Source organism: Ornithorhynchus anatinus, chromosome 8, assembly GCF_004115215.2.
Source record: "Ornithorhynchus anatinus isolate Pmale09 chromosome 8, mOrnAna1.pri.v4, whole genome shotgun sequence".
Taxonomy (NCBI): Eukaryota; Metazoa; Chordata; class Mammalia; order Monotremata; family Ornithorhynchidae; genus Ornithorhynchus; species Ornithorhynchus anatinus.
In genome coordinates, this window is record NC_041735.1 from 3257856 (window position 1) to 3275379 (window position 17524).

Here is a 17524-nt window from a genome sequence, read left to right on the forward strand (position 1 = left end):
AGAGGTCACGGGTTCGAATCCCGGCTCTGCCCCTTGGCAGCTGTGTGACCGTGGGCGAGTCACTTTACTCCTCTGGGCCTCAGTTACCTCCTCTGTAAAATGGGGATGAAGACGGCGAGCCTCACGAGGGACGACCCGATGACCCCGCATCTCCCCCAGCGCTTAGAACAGCGCTCGGCACATAGGAAGCGCTTAACGGATACCGACGTTATCATTATTATTCAGTACAGCGTTTGCCACTCAGTAGGTCTCGGGCTTTGGGGAGGTGCTGGCTTCATCGGCAGGAGCCCCCTCCCCACCCCAACGCACAAACTAGACTCACGCAAACCCCAGATCGAGCCCCCCCCTTTTCCTCTGCTCCCCCTCCCCACCTCCCTCCCTTTGCTCTACCCCCCTGCCCCCCAGCGCTTCTGTATATCTGTACATATTTATCATTCTAATTCTATTTTTTATTAATGATGTGTATATATCTATCATCTTTTTTATTTATCATAATGCTACTGATGCCCGTTTGTTTGTTTTGATATCTGTCTCCCCCCTTCTAGACTGTGAGCCTGCTGTGGGCAGGGATGGTCTCCATTTGTTGCTGAACTGTACTTCCCAAGTGCTTAGTACAGTGCTCTGCACACAGTAAGCGCTCATCCCCTCGATTCTATTGATTGCCATCGTTCTCGTCCGTCCGTCTCCCCCGATTAGACCGGAAGCCCGTCGAAGGGCAGGGACCGTCTCTATCTGTTACCCATCTGTCCATTCCAAGCGCTTAGTCCAGTGCTCGGCACAGAGTAAGCGCTCAATAAATACTACTGAATGAATGAATGAATATGACTGAATGACCGAACAAACACAGACATCACCTTAAGGTCCCACATGCACGCAAGCCGTCTTCTTTTTTAGGGGGGCAGCTTGGCCTGATGGAAAGAGCACGGTTTGGGGAGTCGGCGGACCTAGGTTCTAATCCCGACTCTGCCGATTGCTTGCTGAGTGACCCTGGGGAAGTCACTTGACGTCTCTGTGCCTCCGTTTCCTCAACTGTAACTTCTCTGTGCCTCAGTTTCCTCAACTGTAAAATAGGGGATGAAATCTTAATCCCTGCTACTTAGACGGTGAGCCCCACGTGGGACAGGGCCCGTGTCCAACCTGATGAACTTGTATCTACCCCAGCACTTATAACACAGTGCAGCAGCGTGGCTTAGTGGCAAGAGCCCCGGCTTGGGGAGTCAGAGGTTGTGAGTTCTAATGCCGCCTCCGCCGCTTGTCAGCTGTGTGACTTTGGGCGAGTCACTTACCTTCTCTGTGCCTCAGTTATCTCATCTGTAAAATGGAGATTAAGACTGTGAGCCCCACGTGAGACAATCTGATAACCCTGTATCTATCCCGGTGCTTAGATCAGTGCTCGGCACATGATAAGCGCTTAAAAAATACCATCATCGTCATCCACACATAGTGAGCGCTTAATAAATACCATAAAAACTCAGTCTGCCCTGTCGAATAATGATAGTAGTGATACTGATTGAGCGGCTTACTCTCTGACACACCATCGTGCTAAGCAGCGTGGCTCGGTGGAAAGGGCATGGGCTTTGGAGTCAGGGGTCATGGGTTCGAATCCCGGCTCAGCCACTCGTCAGCTGTGTGACTTTGGGCAAGTCACTTCACTTCTCTGTGCCTCAGTTACCTCATCTGTAAAATGGGGATTAAGACCGTGAGCCCCACGTGGGACGACCCGATTCCCCTGTGTCTACCCCAGCGCTTAGAACAGTGCTCGGCACATAGTAAGCGCTTAACAGATACCAACATTATTATTATTATTATTAAGCATTGAGGAAGAATCAGTTGATCAGATCAGACTTAGTCCCTGCCCCACCTGGGGCTCACAGCCTAAAGGAAGGGATAACAGGATTCTTTTCCCCATTTTACAGCTGAGGAAACTGAGTCCAGAGATAATAATGATCATTGTGGTATTTCTGAAGCGCTTACTATGTGCCAGGCACTCTAATAAGTGCTGGGATGGATATAAGCAAATCGATTGGACACAATCCCTGTCCCACCTGGGGCTCACAGCTTTATCTCCGGTTAAAGGATGGGGTAGTCGAGGCACAGAGATGTTAAGTGACTTGCCTGAGGTCACGCGGCAGGTCCTTGTTCTCGTCCGTCCGTCTCCCCGGATTAGACCGTGCGCCCGTCAAACGGCAGGGACCGTCTCTATCTGTTGCCGACTTGTTCATCCCAAGCGCTTGGTACAGTGCTCTGCACATAGTAAGCGCTCAATAAATACTATTGAATGAATGAATGAGCCAGGACTAGAACCCTGGTATCTTGATTCCCAGACCTGTCGTCTTTCCAAAGGCTCACGCTTCCTTCTGCCAAATGGGAATTCGGCAGCGGCTCTGAAGGATTTCCTCCAGGTTACACGGTCCTGGATCTCTCTCAGACAGGGAGGATCCTCAGGAGTCTCCTGGTATTCCCTGTCCTTAAGAAGCTTACAATCACCACCATCCCAAAATGCTGCTTGGAAGGTGTGAATTCCTTACTTTCTTTTTTATCATTTCCTTCTCTGCTCCTTCTCTCTGAACCACGGTGTGTTTGGAAATTAGTACCTGCTTGCCTCCTTTAGATTATAAACCTCTGGAAGGAAGGATCCATCTTTTTCTCTTTTATTGTGCATTTCCACCCCTTTAGTTCAGCATTCAGCACGTTGAAGGGGGCCCGGTACAGTGCTCTGTACACAGTAGGCGCCCAGTACAGCATTCAGCACAAAGTAGATGCCCGGGGCAGTGTCCTGCCCAGAGTAAGTGCCCAGAAATAGACCTAGCACACAGCAAGCACTTAGGACTGCACCTTGCATATAGTAGGTGCCCAGTCTAAGGCCCTGAATACGGTAGGAACCCAATCCAGTGCCCTGCCAGTAGATGCCCCGTATAGAGCACGGGCACGGTAGCCTTGACAAGTTTTAGCAGCCCCCGCTCTGCTCCCAACACGCCCCCGGCTCTTTAGGGCCCGGACAGAATCAATGATGCCAGGGACAGAGGTGCCTTCCCCAGCGGGCAGAGGCACGGGAACAAAACGGACTCGGACTTTCTCCGTTTTTCTGACCACCGGCTCGGCTCTGATGCCGACACCCGGCTGCGGGCACAGATGGCCGCCCCCAAGGGCCGTGGAAATCTTTTGAGCCGCCCAGATTCCTCAGGAGAAAGAGAGAGCGAGAGAGAGAGAGATTCACGCCAGGTGGAGCGAGACAGAAAGAGGAAGAAATGGGGATAGAGGGTGGCTCCCCAGGAGAGCGAGAGCAGCGGGTGGGAGAAGCTCCAGCCCCAGAACCACCAGGGCCAAGGAGGCCTCTGAATAGCCCTGCGATGTCGAGAGATCTTCTTTTAAAGGTGGCACTTCTCTGGCGAAGGAGTGCCGGGGCCACTAATACTTGCGAGGAGAGACCAGGCTCTGCCCTGTAACAGGCGACGCTGAGCGTCTAATTCCCGGGCCCGGAACCGACCGCTCGTCTGACGTCCATCAGAAAGAAACCCCAAGGGGGCGGGGGGGCCTTCTCTGCCCGAGCCCGGGACCATCCCGAGACCATCTCAGGAGCCCGGGGACTCTCCTCAGTTTCTCCGGCTCCCCGGAGGTCGTCTGTCCATCCCGGGGTGGTCCCCAGAGCCGTCTCGGTGGTGGCCGGGATGGTCCCGGGTGCCCCGTGGCAGTGGCCGGGCCCCCGGCGGGGCTCAGGAGAGGGGTTTCTTGGGGCCGAGGTCCCGGACTCTGGTGTACGGGGTGTAGGTTCTCGTCGGCAGCACAATCTCCCGGGTCCGGCCGCTGCTGGAAACGCCGGCTTCACTGAGGGAGTAGAAGGAAGGCGGGTCAGGGAACGGTTCCGAAACGGTCAGCCCCACGGGACCCTGGAGCCGGGCGGGCCTATGAGGGGGTGGTTTGGGCCCTGCAGCTCCCACCTGGACAATGAAGTAGACTGGAAGCTCACTAAGAGCCGGGACTATGCACTCTCCTAACCGCTCAGTACAGTGTCCTGCGCACAGAGGTGCTCAATACCTATTTTTTTAATGTATTAGTTAAGAGCTTCCTATGTGCCAAGCACTGTTCTAAGGACTGGGGCAGATACAAGATCATCAGGTTGGACACAGTCCCTGTCCCACAGAGGGCTCATGGTCTTAATCCCCATTTTACAATCAATCAATCGTATTTACTGAGCACTTACTGGGGGCAAAGCACTGTACTAAGCACTTGGGAGAGTACAGTTTAATAAAACTGGAGCTGATTGATCGGGCGCAACCATCAGCGGACCCTGGGCCCCCACGACTGGAAAACGGCTTGGAAAATCGCAGCTCCCACCGTGCCCCGGCCCAGCAGGGCAGGGGACTTGAGGGGCAGCAGTACGACAGGCCGAGTCGCTGCTCCAACTCCCTGCTCTATCCTCGAACTCTCGGAGGAAGGAGCTACCACTGGGGAGATGGAGAGTGGCGTGGAGTTTCTGGGCTCAGGGCGTTTCTGGGCTCAGGGCCCAAAGAATGGAGGCGGCTGAGGCACACTGGGATGGACCAGGGAGAGACTGAGGCAAGCCAGGGAGGTTGGGGAGAGGCTGAAGCAGACCGGGAGAGGAAAAAAGAGAGGTCAAGGCAGGCTTGTGAGGGGACCCGGGGAGAGGCTGAGGCGGGCCGGGGGAGGAACAAGGAGAGGTCGAGGCAGGCCTGGGCGCGGGGAGAAGGAAAAGGGAGAAGCTGAGACAGGGCGAGGAAAAAGGAGAGGCCTAGGCAGGCCTGGGGTCGGGGGGAGAGGGGTGTGGCGGTCCAGTGAGAGACTGAGGCAGACCAGGGTAGGAATAGGCCTGGGGGTGTCCGGGGAGAGGACGGGAGGACCTGAGAGAGGCTGAGGCAGGCCAGGGGAAGAAAAAGGAAAGACCAAGGCAGGCCTGGGAGAGTCCAAGGATAGACCGAGACAGGCTGGGGGAAGAAGAAGGAGAGGCCGAGAAAGGCCCGGAGGGGATCCAGGAACAGACTGAGGCAGACCAGAGGGACTGGGGAGGCGGGACTGAGAGGGAAGAGCCTCCTGCTCTTTCTTGCGGGAGAGCTCACTATGGCCCCTACCCCAGGAATGGAGAGGGGAGTGTCGGGGGATTGGATGGTCCCTGCTGGGTCATTTGGAAAGAGGCGAGGATGGAGAGGGGAGAATCAGAGATGGAGAGGAGGGAGTCAGAGCTGTCGAGAATGAGCGCCTAGGAGGACGACAGATAGCACATAGCCCTTCCAAGCACCCTGGGGCCCGGCTGGGGACAGAGCCCTGGGCTACGCGGGTTATACGGTCTAATGTTTTTGTGGCTTAGCACTGTGCTAAATAAGCACTCAATAAATACCACCGGTTGATTGAGGAGGGGAGGACAGGGGAAGGAGCGGACACTGAGAGGGAGGAGAACAGAGTGTGAGAGAAGAAACAAGAAAGAGGTGGACAAAAGAGGGGAAAGGGAGAATCGGGGAGAGAGGAGTGGGGCGAAGGACCAGCGACGGGGACCAAGACCCCCCGATGTCCAGCAGAGAGCGACGCCGGCACACCGGCCCGTGGCAAATGGACCGATTCCCACCTCCATCTTCCTTCCCACCCTGCCTCTGCCCATCCGTTGCGCTCGCCCGGGTAGAGATCTGCCCCGGCAGCTCCCCCGGCCCCGTTCATCCCCACACTCCCAGGAGGGACCGCCCGTGCGGGGAGCGCCCGCACAACCCCCGAGGGACCCAAGGCGTGGGATGGAGTGGGGAAGGCCGCTTACCTGGGAGCGAGGTCACAGCCCACCCCGATCTCTCTGGTTTCCACCTCAGCCTGTGATCGGGTCTCGTTGAGATAGTCCAGGCGGTCCTGCAGTTCCTTATTCTGTGCGGGCAGTGGGGAGGAAGAAGACGGTCAGCCGCCGTCGCCCCGGGGGCCCCGGACACCCACGCGCCGACCCCGGCCCGCACCCAGCGCGGGACCGCGCCTGACGTGAGTCACACGGCGAAGCGCTCGGAACGGTGTTGGGCACATAATAAGTGCCTAACACATACCACAAAAAAAGAGCACCGTACTCGGTGCTCGGGAGAGTACAGGGCAACAGAACAAGCAGACGGGCTCTCTTCCCCTAAGGACCTTAGAGTCTAGAGGACTCTCTGTGGACGGTCACGTTGCCGGGGGTGGGTGGGGATGACCCCGGCCCACTCCCTCACTCCAGATCCACCGGGTTCACACACCTGTGAACCGCAGGCGGCGGGCGGAGGCCGGGCCCGGAAATTACAACTCCGGCCCCACCGGCCGCCCGGCCCTGCCGTCTGCTGTCTCCTTCCCACACCTTTCCTGTCCACGCCCCGGGGAGAGGTAGGACCTGGGCCCTCTGGCCCTCACTGGCGACCCACACGCAATTCACCCACTTCTCAGGCCTCGCCTGCTCCCAGATAAATAATATTGGGGTATTTGTAAGGCACTTACTATGTGCCGGGCACTGTACTAAGCACTGTGGTAGATACAAGCTAATCAAGCGGGGAGACCTCAGACCCCAGAGCTAGCACGGGGCAAGGGCACACAAATTTTTGTCCCGGCCTCGCGGTGCTGAGCCCAGACTGTCCCGAGCGACCATCCCGGGCCCACATCCCCCATTCTCCACGTCTGTGCACGTTCTAGCCTATGGACACGTGAGACCGAGAACCCCGTCCAGCCATTCCGATCATTCCCCATGAGAGGCGATCAGCCAATCCGATTGTTCCCCGGCAGCGGGCCGTGCAGAAGATGGAGCAAATAAACCCTGGCGGCTTCTGGGAACTCCCCACCCCCCTCGGGGGGCCTGGAAATAGCTTCTGGATCCTCACGATTGCCAGCTCGCTGTGAGCAGGAATGTATCTGTCGTTATATTGTGCTTTCCCAGGTGCTTAGAACAGTGCTTCGCCCACAGTAAGCATTCAGTGAATACGGCTGAATGATTGCGTGTCCAAGTGCCCGTGGCAGGTTCAGCCCCCCTGAAGGCGCCGCTCCCCGAGCAACACGGCAAATACACGCCCCCAAAATCGCATGCGTATAACACGTACGCGAACAGATCTCCCCCCGACACACATGTGGCATCATACCTCGCCTTCTAAGAAAGATATCTTCTCCAGCAGCTGCAAGATGAACAGCTGTTTCTGCTGCACCTTCCTCTTCAACGACTCCACCTGGACAGAAAACAATTCCCGGGGAGTCAGAACCCGAGACCCGAGGCGTGAACGTCAATCCCGCCGAGCGATCGGTCGATCCCTCTACCGATGGCACGTGCCGAGCGCCGGCTGCGGGGCGAGCACTCTACTGAGTGCTTGGGAGAGGACGCCGGAAGCAGGACCTCCTCATCCCTGACCCTCAGGGAGCTTCCAGTTCAACAGGGCAATCTATCGGCTGGGTAGCACAGCACCCTGGGCCTTCCTTGTCTTTCCCTGGCCTCGGACCTCCAGGCGTGAACACGCAGAGGAGAGGAAGGCCGGGAGTCCGCCGCCCACCTCCTCACCGTCCCCCGTTCACGCCCATCCCGCCGTCGACCCCCGGCCCACGTCCTCCCGCCGTCCCGGAACGCCCTCCCTCCTCACCTCCGCCAAACTCATTGTCTTCCCCTCTTCAAAACCCTACTTACAGCTCACCTCCTCCGAGAGGCCTTCCCACACTGAGCTCCCCTTCTCCCTCTACCGCCGTGCTTCACCTCTCCGCAGCTAAACCCTCTTTTCCCCCCGTTTCCCTCCGCTCCTCCCCCTCTCCCTTCCCCTCCCCTCGGCACCGTACTCGTCCGTTCGACTGTATATATTTTCATTACCCTCTTTATTTTGTTAATGAGAGGTACATCGCCTTGATTCTATTTATTTGCTATCGTTTTAATGAGACGTTCATCCCCTCGATTCTATTTATCGCCATCGTTCTCGTCCGTCCGTCTCCCCCGATTAGACCGTGAGCCCGTCAGAGGGCAGGGACCGTCTCTATCTGGTACCGATTTGTCCATTCCAAGCGCTCAGTACAGCGCTCTGCACGTAGTAAGCGCTCAATAAATACTACTGAATGAATGAATGAGTCCAGACAGAAGGGGGCGGGACGGCAGGGATCGCACCCATTAGCTCTCCCGTGCTCTTCTAAGCGCTCAGTACAGTGCTCCGCACACAGTCCGTGCTCAGTAAAGGGTACTAATTGATCGATGGGATCCTTTGCAGAAGCCTGCAGAATCCAGTCTGGAAATGCTCAGCCGTCTGCATCTCTGCTGAACCCTGGACCTCTCCCCGCCATCCCCCATCCCCTCTCTCCCACCCCCGGGCCGAGTTTTTGCAAAATCGCAGGCTCCGTCACGCAGCTGCCCCTAATCCGGCTTCGTTTGCCAACGGCCCTTGAACCTCACTCTTGGATTCGTTTTTTTTCTCAATCACCCCCCTGGTTGGAGCCTTCTGGGCCGGCTGGGGGACCTTGGCAAGTTTTGGGGGGAGAAGGTCTCCGCCATTTCCAGCAGGGAGGAAGGGGCCGGCCACCGCTAAGGCGGGGGGCGGGGAGGGGAGCTACGGGCCGGCCGGCCTCAACCGCTAAAGGCCTGCTAAGGGCCGCCCCTTCTAAGTGTTGGGGCAGATACAAGCTGATCAGATTGGCCACAGACCCACATGGGCCTCACCGTCTGTTCCCATTTAACAGACGAGGGAATTGAGGCCCAGAGAAGTGAAGTAACTTGCCCAAGGTCACACAGCAGACAAGTGGCAGAGCCGGGATCCGGACCCACGACCTCTGATTCCCACGCCCGGGCTCTTTCCCTCAGTCTTAGCCCTCTGACTGCGGAGGGCAAAGAGAGAACGTCTCCGGAGAAAGAAGCGGGCGGGAGTTACAGCGCTAGAGCGGGAGGCCGGCTGGGACCGGAGGAGGAGAGTAAGAGAGGGGAGACGTGAAATGAATAATAATAACGATGGTATTTGTTAAGTGCTTACTATGTGCCAAGCACTGTTCTAAGCGCTACGGTAATAATAATGTTGCTATTTGTTAAGCGCTTACCACGTACAGAGCACTGTTCTAAGCGCTTGGGTAGACACAGGGGAATCAGGTTGTCCCACGTGGGGCTCACGGTCTTAATCCCCGTTTTACAGATGAGGTAACTGAGGGCCAGAGAAGCGAAGTGACTTGCCCACAGTCACGCAGCTGACGAGTGGCAGAGCCGGGATTGGAACCCATGACCTCTGACTCCCAAGCCCGGGCTCTTTCCACCAAGCCACGGATCATCGTCATCATCATCATCAATGGAATTCGTTGAGCGCTTACTAAGTGTTTATCAAGGAAACACTTCCACACCCAGCAACCTGAGTCAGAAGAACGAACCCAACAGCCATCTCGACCACTTATTTACTAATTCAAACCCATCCTTAGCATGTGTGTGTGTGTGTGTGTATATAGAGAGAGAGATATGTACAGATATATATTCAATTAAACCTTGATTTATTTTGATTGCTCTATTTGTATGTATTTTATGTCGGTCACCCCGGAGTACAGCAGAGGCTCCTTGTGTGAGGGGAATGCGTCATTTGTTTTTGTTTGTTTGTATTTTGGGGATTTTTAAATGGTATGTATTAAGCGCTTCCTATATAATAATGATAATGTTGGTATCTGTTAAGCGCTTACTATGTGCAGAGCACTGTTCTAAGCGCTGGGGGAGATACAGGGGAATCGGGTTGTCCCACATGAGGCTCACAGTCTTCATCCCCATTTTCCAGATGAGGGAAATGAGGTCCAGAGAAGTGAAGTGACTCGCCCACAGTCACACAGCTGCCAAGGGGCAGAGCCGGGATTCGAAGCCAGGACCTCCGACTCCCAAGCCCGGGCTCTTTCCACTGAGCCACGCTGCTTCTCTGCCGCGTGCTCCGCCACGCTGCTTCTCTTATATGTCAAACACTGTTCTAAGAGCTGGGGTAATAATAATTTGGTATTTGTTAAGCGCTTACTATGTGCAGAGCACTGTTCTAAGCGCTGGGGTAGATACAGGGTCATCAGATTGTCCCACGTGAGGCTCACACTCTTAATTCCCGTTTTACAGAGGAGGTAACCGAGGCACAGAGAAGTTAAGTGACTTGCCCACAGTCACACAGCTGACAAGTGGGGTAGACACAAGGTAATCAGGCCCCGCGGTCCCTGTCCCACAAGGACCTCACTCTCTAAGGAGGAGAGAGAACAGGTATCGAGTCCCCACTTTACAGTTGAGGAAACCGAGGCATAGAAGTTACGTGACTTGCCCAAGGTCGCGCTGCGGGTTGTACTTCCCAAGGACACTTTAAAGTACCCAGTGGGTGCTCAATCGATCGATCGATCGTTTTTATCGAGTACTTTCTGTATGCACAGCACCGTACTAAGCGACTGGGAGAGTACAGTATCACAGAGGTGACAGGCACAAAACTGCCCCTAAACACTATTACCATTAAATCGACGACAGGAAGGTGTAGAGTCACCTTTGGCCATCACGTATAGTCATCTAATAATAATAATGATAATAATGATGTCGGTATTTGTTAAGCGCTTACTATGTGCAGAGCACCGTTCTAAGCGCTGGGGTAAATACAGGGTAATTAGGTAGTCCCACTTGGGGCTCACAGTCTCAATCCCCATTTTACAGATGAGGTCACTGAGGCACAGAGAAGTTAAGTGACCTGCCCACAGTCATTCAGCTGACAAGCGGCAAAGCCGGGATCTCCTAGCAGGAATTCCGACAGATTTACGAACAAGTGGTTAGGCGGCACGGCTCTGTGGAAGAAGCACGGGCTTAGGAGTCCGAGGTCATGGGTTCTAATCGCGGCTCCGCCCCCCCCCCCCCCCCCCCCGTCGGCTGTGTGACTCTGGGTAAGTCACTTCACTTCTCGGTGCCTCAGTGACCTCATCTGGAAAATGGGGATTAAGACTGTGAGCCTCACGTGGGACAACCTGATTACCCCAGCGCTTAGAGAAGCAGCGTGGCTCAGCGGCAAGAGCCCGGGCTTGGGAGTCGGAGGTCGTGGGTTCGAATTCCAGCCCTGCCACCCGTCAGCTGTGTGACGGTGGGCAAGTCACTTCACTTCTCTGTGCCTCAGTGACCTCATCTGGAAAATGGGGCTTAAGACCGTGAGCCTCGCGTGGGACAACCCGCTGACCCTGTATCTCCCCCAGCGCTTAGAACAGTGCTCTGCACATAGTAAGCGCTTAACAGATACCAACATTATCATTATTAGAACAGTGCTCGGCACACAGTAAGCGCTTAACGAATACCAACGTTATTATTATTCCGGTTGGGGATGTAGAAGGGAAAGTTAGGTTCCCTCTTAGGCGGGGAGAAGGGGGGGTTATTCAGCAGTACGGGTACTATTTATTGACCGTTCTGGAGCTACTGAGTTCCGAGCACGTGCGTCGAGAGCGTCAGTAACTCCCGACACACGTGCTCCGGCTCTGAATCCCGAGCTGTGCGCGGGCCAGGCCCAGCCCTCTGGTCCAGCTTTCTCCCAGTGCCCCCCCAGTGCTAGCTGTGGTCTCGGGCCAGAGGCCGGGCACAGAGGGGTGATGAAATGCCAATCGGGTCAGCCGAGTCACGCTCGGACGGTGTTTCTGAATCGGGCAGCATCTCCCCCGAGGCCCCTCTCCCCAGAAGCCCGTGGCCGGTGGGAGACCCAGGCCGACTCTGATCCGCCCCTGCTCTCTGCTGACGGGGTATGGATCGTGAGAGGCAGCACGGCCCAGCGGATAGAGCGCGGGCCTGGGCGTCGGAAGGAGCTGGGTTCTAATCCCGACTCTGCCGCCCGTCTGCCGCGAGACCTTGGCAAGCCGTTAAACTTCTCTGTGTTTCACTTACCTCATCTGTAAAACGGGGGTGAAGACCGTGAGCTCCACGTGGGGCAGGGACTGTGTCCGACCCAATTAGCTTGCATTCACCCCGGCGCTCGGGACAGTGCCTGGCGCACAGCGAGTGTTTAAAACATATCACAATTGCTATTATTACCATTATTAGAGCCCGTGACATTAATAATATTATGTGGTGATATTATTATTAATAATAAGAGTAACAAATTCTGATCAGACTCAAGATTTCCGGGCAGCCCCAGCTCTTCTGGGACTACAGGTCCCAGGAGCTCCGCTATCCCTGACTCTACTCACGGAATGGCACCGGTAGAGAGAAGGAACACAAGCCCGGAACCCCGCCCCGTACTCACCTCCAACTCACCCCGCCCTCGGCCGCGGCCCTCCAGTTTCCTGCCCTGTCTATGCCCTTAAGTTGCCTTCCTGGTACAGAAAGACGGCAACACCACCCAGGGGCTGAAGGCTTTAGGTGACGTCCACATCGCGGGAATAGTCCACCTGACTCGGGTCACTGCCCGAAAAAGGAGCTTGTGCCCAAGACCCTGAGACAGAAGAGCACTCCGCCCGTTGCTTGCCAGTCAGGTGGCACCGGGGTCTCCGACTCGGGACCCTCAGCAGGTACCTGACTGGCCAGGTGGGCATCATTTGGCTACGCAGAGTGACTCGGGGAGAGTCGGGGATGGAGAGGGGAGAGTCGGGGGTGTGGGATGGTCCACGCTGAATCACTCGGGGAGAGTCGGGGTTGGAGAGGGCAGAGTCACGGATGTGGGGGTGAGCGTCAGGGGTATCGGATGGCTCACGCCGGGTCACCGGAGGGAGAGTCGGGGGTGTCGAACGGTCCAGGCTGGGTCACTGGGGGAGCCTCAGGGGTGTCGAATCGTCCGGGATGGGTCACTGGGGAGAGTCAGAGGAGTTGAATGGTCCAGGCTGGGTCACTGAGGGAGAGTCCGGAGTGTCGGTTGGATGACCTGTACCGGGTCACTGAAGGAAGAGTCCATCCCCAGCCACGACACCGGGCGTCCAAGAGGGCGACAGCACGCGGTCCGCCCCACCCCCCCCCAAGGCCCACCGGCAGCCCCGTGGGCGACGGAGCCGGGGGCCGGACCGGCTGTGGAGGTGAACGGGAGTGGCATTGTCGGGGGGGGGTTGCTGTGAGGCGGTGCCTCCTCCTGGGCACATCCTCCCCCGCCTCCCACCCCAGCCGGCCACCCGGCGCAGCCGAGGGCACCTCTAGCCCGGAGCGGATTTAACCACATCTCTAAGAACGACGTGTTGCATTTTATTTACAATACAATAAACCTGTGGACTATTTACATGAATTTCACTTCGTAAAATGAAGCTCCAATATTCTCCTGCGCAATAAATACCAAAAGGGTATGGGTGCCCAGATGTAATTTTGGGCTTTTAAGTCGAACACGTCCGCTCGAGATACAGTTAGGAGTGAGACGAGCCCAGGGCAGACTATCGGTCTGAATTCTCGCACCCAGATTTGTCCTCCGCCCGTCGCGCACGCACACATGTATATGTATACACAGACCTGCCCACTTGAAGATTGACGACGACTTACCCCCACGGCAAACTCGCCCCACTGCAGGAGGTCAAGAAGATTTTTTTGAGTCATTTCTCCCAAAGGCTGAGTCCCTCCCGGGACCCCTCCCCCGGGAGGCCCCGAACAGTCCCCGCAGAAGAGCACCCCTGGACACGAGGACAGGTCGGAAGCTCTGGAGGAAATCAGCGCCAGGGCTAACCTGTGCCTCGCAGGGCCTGCCGCCAGAGGAAAGCACCGTCGGGAAGCGAGGGATGCCCAGGATGGAGGAGGGTGGCGGCATAGAGAGCAGACCCCCGCCCTCCGTACCCTTCACCCAGAGCTGATGGGGGGTGGCCCGAGCCTTTAACGTGCCCCTCCGGGTGACGCTTGGCCCAGCGCCTTGCCTGAGACGGCCAAGGGCAGGCGGGTCGAGGCGGGCGGACTCGGGGTGGTGGGCGGGAGGGTTTTAGCGTGGGGCTTTGATGGGAAACCCTGGCTCCCCTCCCCCAGCTCGGGGCTTTCCGGAGGAGCAGGAGACGAGGACCAGAGAGGCGGAGATCCCCCGGTTTTCCCGGGGGTCTGGCCACCGTCCTGCTGTGTCCGCCCTCTACCAAGGCGCCGAAAGCCCACGGCCGACCTCCTCCTTCCTCACGCAGGTGTGGCGGGGCCGGCTGCCGTCCGGCAGCAAAAACCCTGACCGGGAGTCCTGGTTGAGCCGGGACGGTCCGGGACGGCTGCTGTCCTCCGGAGTTTTAGACCAACGGACCAACGTTCCAGAATTGGGACGGTCTCAGCTCGACCCCTCACTCCGTCTCCCACGCACTGGTCTTTGGCCGCTCCGGGCCAGCTTCGGTGCTCGCTCGGGACCCACAGTTCAGGTCCCAGGGCATTCGGGGACTTGTAGTTCAGACTGTACGAAATCCTACGGGAATGCAACCCCCTGCCTCACTCTCACACTCGCCCAGTGGACGGAAGAGTGGGACAGGGGGGCGTTTTGATATCCTGGACCGACGGGAGCTGCTGCCGCTAGCATTTCAAACCAGAAGGGTTCACAGTAAGACTCTGCGTTTGACTTTATGGAGGAACCTTTCAATTTCCAAAGTGCTTTCGGCAAACTACGACCCGCTTTTGTCCTCGACACGTCCTCGTGAGGCAGGGGAAGGCGGGTAACGGTACGCCTGTTTTACAGGTGAGAAAGCTGAGGTCCAGAGAGGTGAAACGACTTGCCCGAAGTCACACGGCAGAGCAGTGGCAGAGGTGAGATTAGAACCCAGGTCTCCTGCCTCCCTGCCCCGGGCTCTCTCCACTACACTCCACGTTCACTGTCCCACGGCAAAGATGGCGGGAAAGAGAACTTCCTCAGAGTCCTGGTGTACGGTGAGGCTCCGGCCTCAGAGAGGGTCTCTCTGGGGAGATCCCGGGGGGCTGTTCTTTGGGATCCCGGGCCCAGCCCCGCACAGACGTTCTACTCGTCACCGCCCTGCCGGCCGCGGGTCAAGGGTCGGCAGCGTCCCGGCTGGTCTCCACCCGTCTCTCTCTGGGACTTCGCTCACGTCGGCAGTGCTGGGGTTCGGCCCTCGGGGGGGTCCGGCCTTCTCCAGCGGGGTCGGGCTCTCAAAGGTCGTGGGGAAAAGTCAGCCCCGTCGGCGGGAGGTTCTTCCGCGGTCGCGCCGACGGCGGCGGGGCTTCTCGGGGGGCTCGGGCTCCCGCTCCGTCAGCTGCCAAAGAGCCGGAGCCTAAATCTGGAGAAGAGCTCATGGGACATGATCTGGAAACGGGTCAAGGGAGCGGGTTAGGATGCATCCCGATTCCGTGTCGCCGCTCTGCTGGAGCAGACGTTCGTCCCTCCCTGGCACCTCCGGGAGCCGTCACTGCTCCGGGACCGGACGGATCCAATCCCACGGCGGGATCCGGGGGGGCTCCCAGGAGCGTAGGGGGAATGGGAGGTCCGGGCCGAGCGGGACCCTCGACCCCCCCCCGGGGTTCCGGCTCAAACGGAGCCACACGGAGACACCGTGGAGCCGCCCGGGGCCGAGATCCGGGAAGAAAGAGCTGGAGTGTGGTCTCCCCGGAGTTGCCCGCTGCCCCACCCTTGGGGATGCAGAGGCAAGGCAGATGGGGGAGAGAGAGAGAGAGAGAGAGAGAGGAGCGAGGAGCTGTCCCAGACCACCGGCTGGAGCGGAGCAGAAGTGGGGGGAGGAAAAGCGAGCTGGGAGGAACCAGGAAGGGCCCTCGGTCACCAGGGAAGGACAGTCTTTGCCCCCGGGAGGGCCCCGGACCACCCGGCTGCCACCGACACGTCTGAATGAGATCGATGGTTCTTCCGGTCACCCTTCCAGCTTGGGTGGTGCAGCCCCTAGGGACCCATCCATGTGACGACGGTGAAATTCCAAGACCTTCAGGCTCTTGCAAGCAGAGATGCAATCCCCTCGGCCTTCTCATCTCCTCCGCGCGTCCTTCGATTCCCCACATAGGATGGGCTCCCCGAATTTTTCCGTCGCTCTTCTCGGCCCGCTCTCCTCTCCCTTGAAGTCATTTTCCAGGCAGCAGTTATAGAACTGGGTTGGGCCCAGTGTTCACTCAGCCCAGGACTCTGTCTCTCACAGTGGCACCGAGACATCTGGATGACTCGTCAATTGGTCCGGTCACTCCCGCCCATGGTTAGGGACGGACCATCCGATACCTCCAACTCCCCCCTCTCCATTCCTGACTCTGGCCTGGTGATTCAGCACGGACCATCCAACGCCCCTGACTCTCCATCCCTGACCCTCCCGACAGTGACCCAGCACTGACCATCCCATAGCCCTGAACCTTCCCCTCTCCATCCCTGTCTCTGCCTTCAATGCCCCAGCATGGATCACTCAACCAACTTGACTCTTCTTCCAGTGACTCATCCCGGCCCATCCCACATCCCCGACTCTCCTCTCTCCATTCCTGACTCTCCCTTTATGACCCAAGACAGACCGTCTAACGCTCCTGATTTTCCCTTCGCCATCCCTGAGTCTTTCTCTAGCGACCCATGATGGACCATCCAACACCCCTGACTCTCCCTCCGGTAACCCAGCATGGACCGTCTCACACCCCTGAATCTCCCCTGTCCATCTCCCACTCTCTCCCAGTGACACAGCAGGGACCATCCCACATTTCCGTCTGCCCTCTCCAGCACTATCTCCCTGCTGCTGGGTCCGGCTCCACAGGTTCCCCTGGCTTACCGGACTCACCCCCAGCCGGATGCACGACTGTTTCCGACTCTTTTCGTTCTGAGCTTGACACCCACCAGCTTTAATGGGTGTCCCTGACCCCGGGACTGTGGGTTTCGGGGAACAGCCATTACGTGGCCTCTCTGCCCATCCCTTTTATTAATCTCATCCCTCCACCTTACGTCACTCTTACCACCGCTCCGGCCCTACTGCACCACCCAAGTCGTGGCTTGTCACGATCCCCGTAGAATTTAAGTAGAGGTCTTGAAACTCTGTTGTTTCTAGGTCTCCCCTCCTAGGTGGAAAATCCCTTGGGAGCAGGAATGATCCTGAGTGGTTCTACTGTCCCGTCCCAAGCGCTTAGTAGAGTGTTCTTCATGCAGCAGATGCATGATTGATTCATGAGTCGCTCCGGACGGGGGAACTCTCCGAGCCCCCTTCCCTCTCCGCCCCAGAAGGGTCTGTGTCGATCGCAGGCTCGGCCGGGGCCGCCCCTCCTCCAGCTCTTTTCTGCCACAGAAAAGGGAGCGCACCAGACTTCCCCGGGACGCACCGGAGCCTCGAGCTGGGCATCCCCTCCCGATGCCATCGCCGTCACGACGGGTCAGTGCCCCCGTCCCGGACATCTGGCTCCCCGCTGATGAAGCCACCGCTCTTCAGCGTCTTCGGGACTCGGGCTTCGGTCCTTCAGCCGGGCCTCGCTTCTGCCCCAGGGCCCCGGGGTCCCGTTGGCATCCTGGCCTCAGAGAGCACCCGGGATCGGAGACGGGGCCGCAGTCCAGCCTAGCCGCTGAGTGAGTCTCACTTCTGGCAGGGGAGGAAACGCTGCCTTTCTGCTTCCTCCCTTCGAGGCACCGTGCCCAGGACGGGCAAGTCCTCCGATCGGAAGCTCCCTGGGGCCAGGGATCATGTCGACTAAGCTCCTCGTACTCCCCTACGTGCTATTCACAATGCACCGCTCTCTGTACCTATCGTGTAAAATCAA

At 57.7% G+C, this 17524-nt stretch overlaps 1 protein-coding gene across 3 annotated transcripts in view; it reads right to left on the reverse strand.

Moving 5' to 3' along the window:
- LOC100089313 (myocardial zonula adherens protein) overlaps positions 1-17524 on the reverse strand; it is a 63708-nt gene that overhangs the window by 18041 nt on the left and 28143 nt on the right. For 2 of the 3 annotated variants that reach the window (XM_029070599.2, XM_007660160.4), the window contains exons 11-13: positions 7083-7166; positions 5762-5862; positions 2636-3825 (exon numbers count right to left, since the gene is read on the reverse strand). In XM_029070599.2, the coding sequence (XP_028926432.1) occupies positions 3714-3825; positions 5762-5862; positions 7083-7166 (297 nt within the window). In that variant the 3' untranslated portion in view covers positions 2636-3713. Of the gene's footprint in view, positions 1-2635; positions 3826-5761; positions 5863-7082; positions 7167-17524 lie in introns of those variants that run through there. The other variant, XM_029070600.1, reaches the window with a different exon arrangement.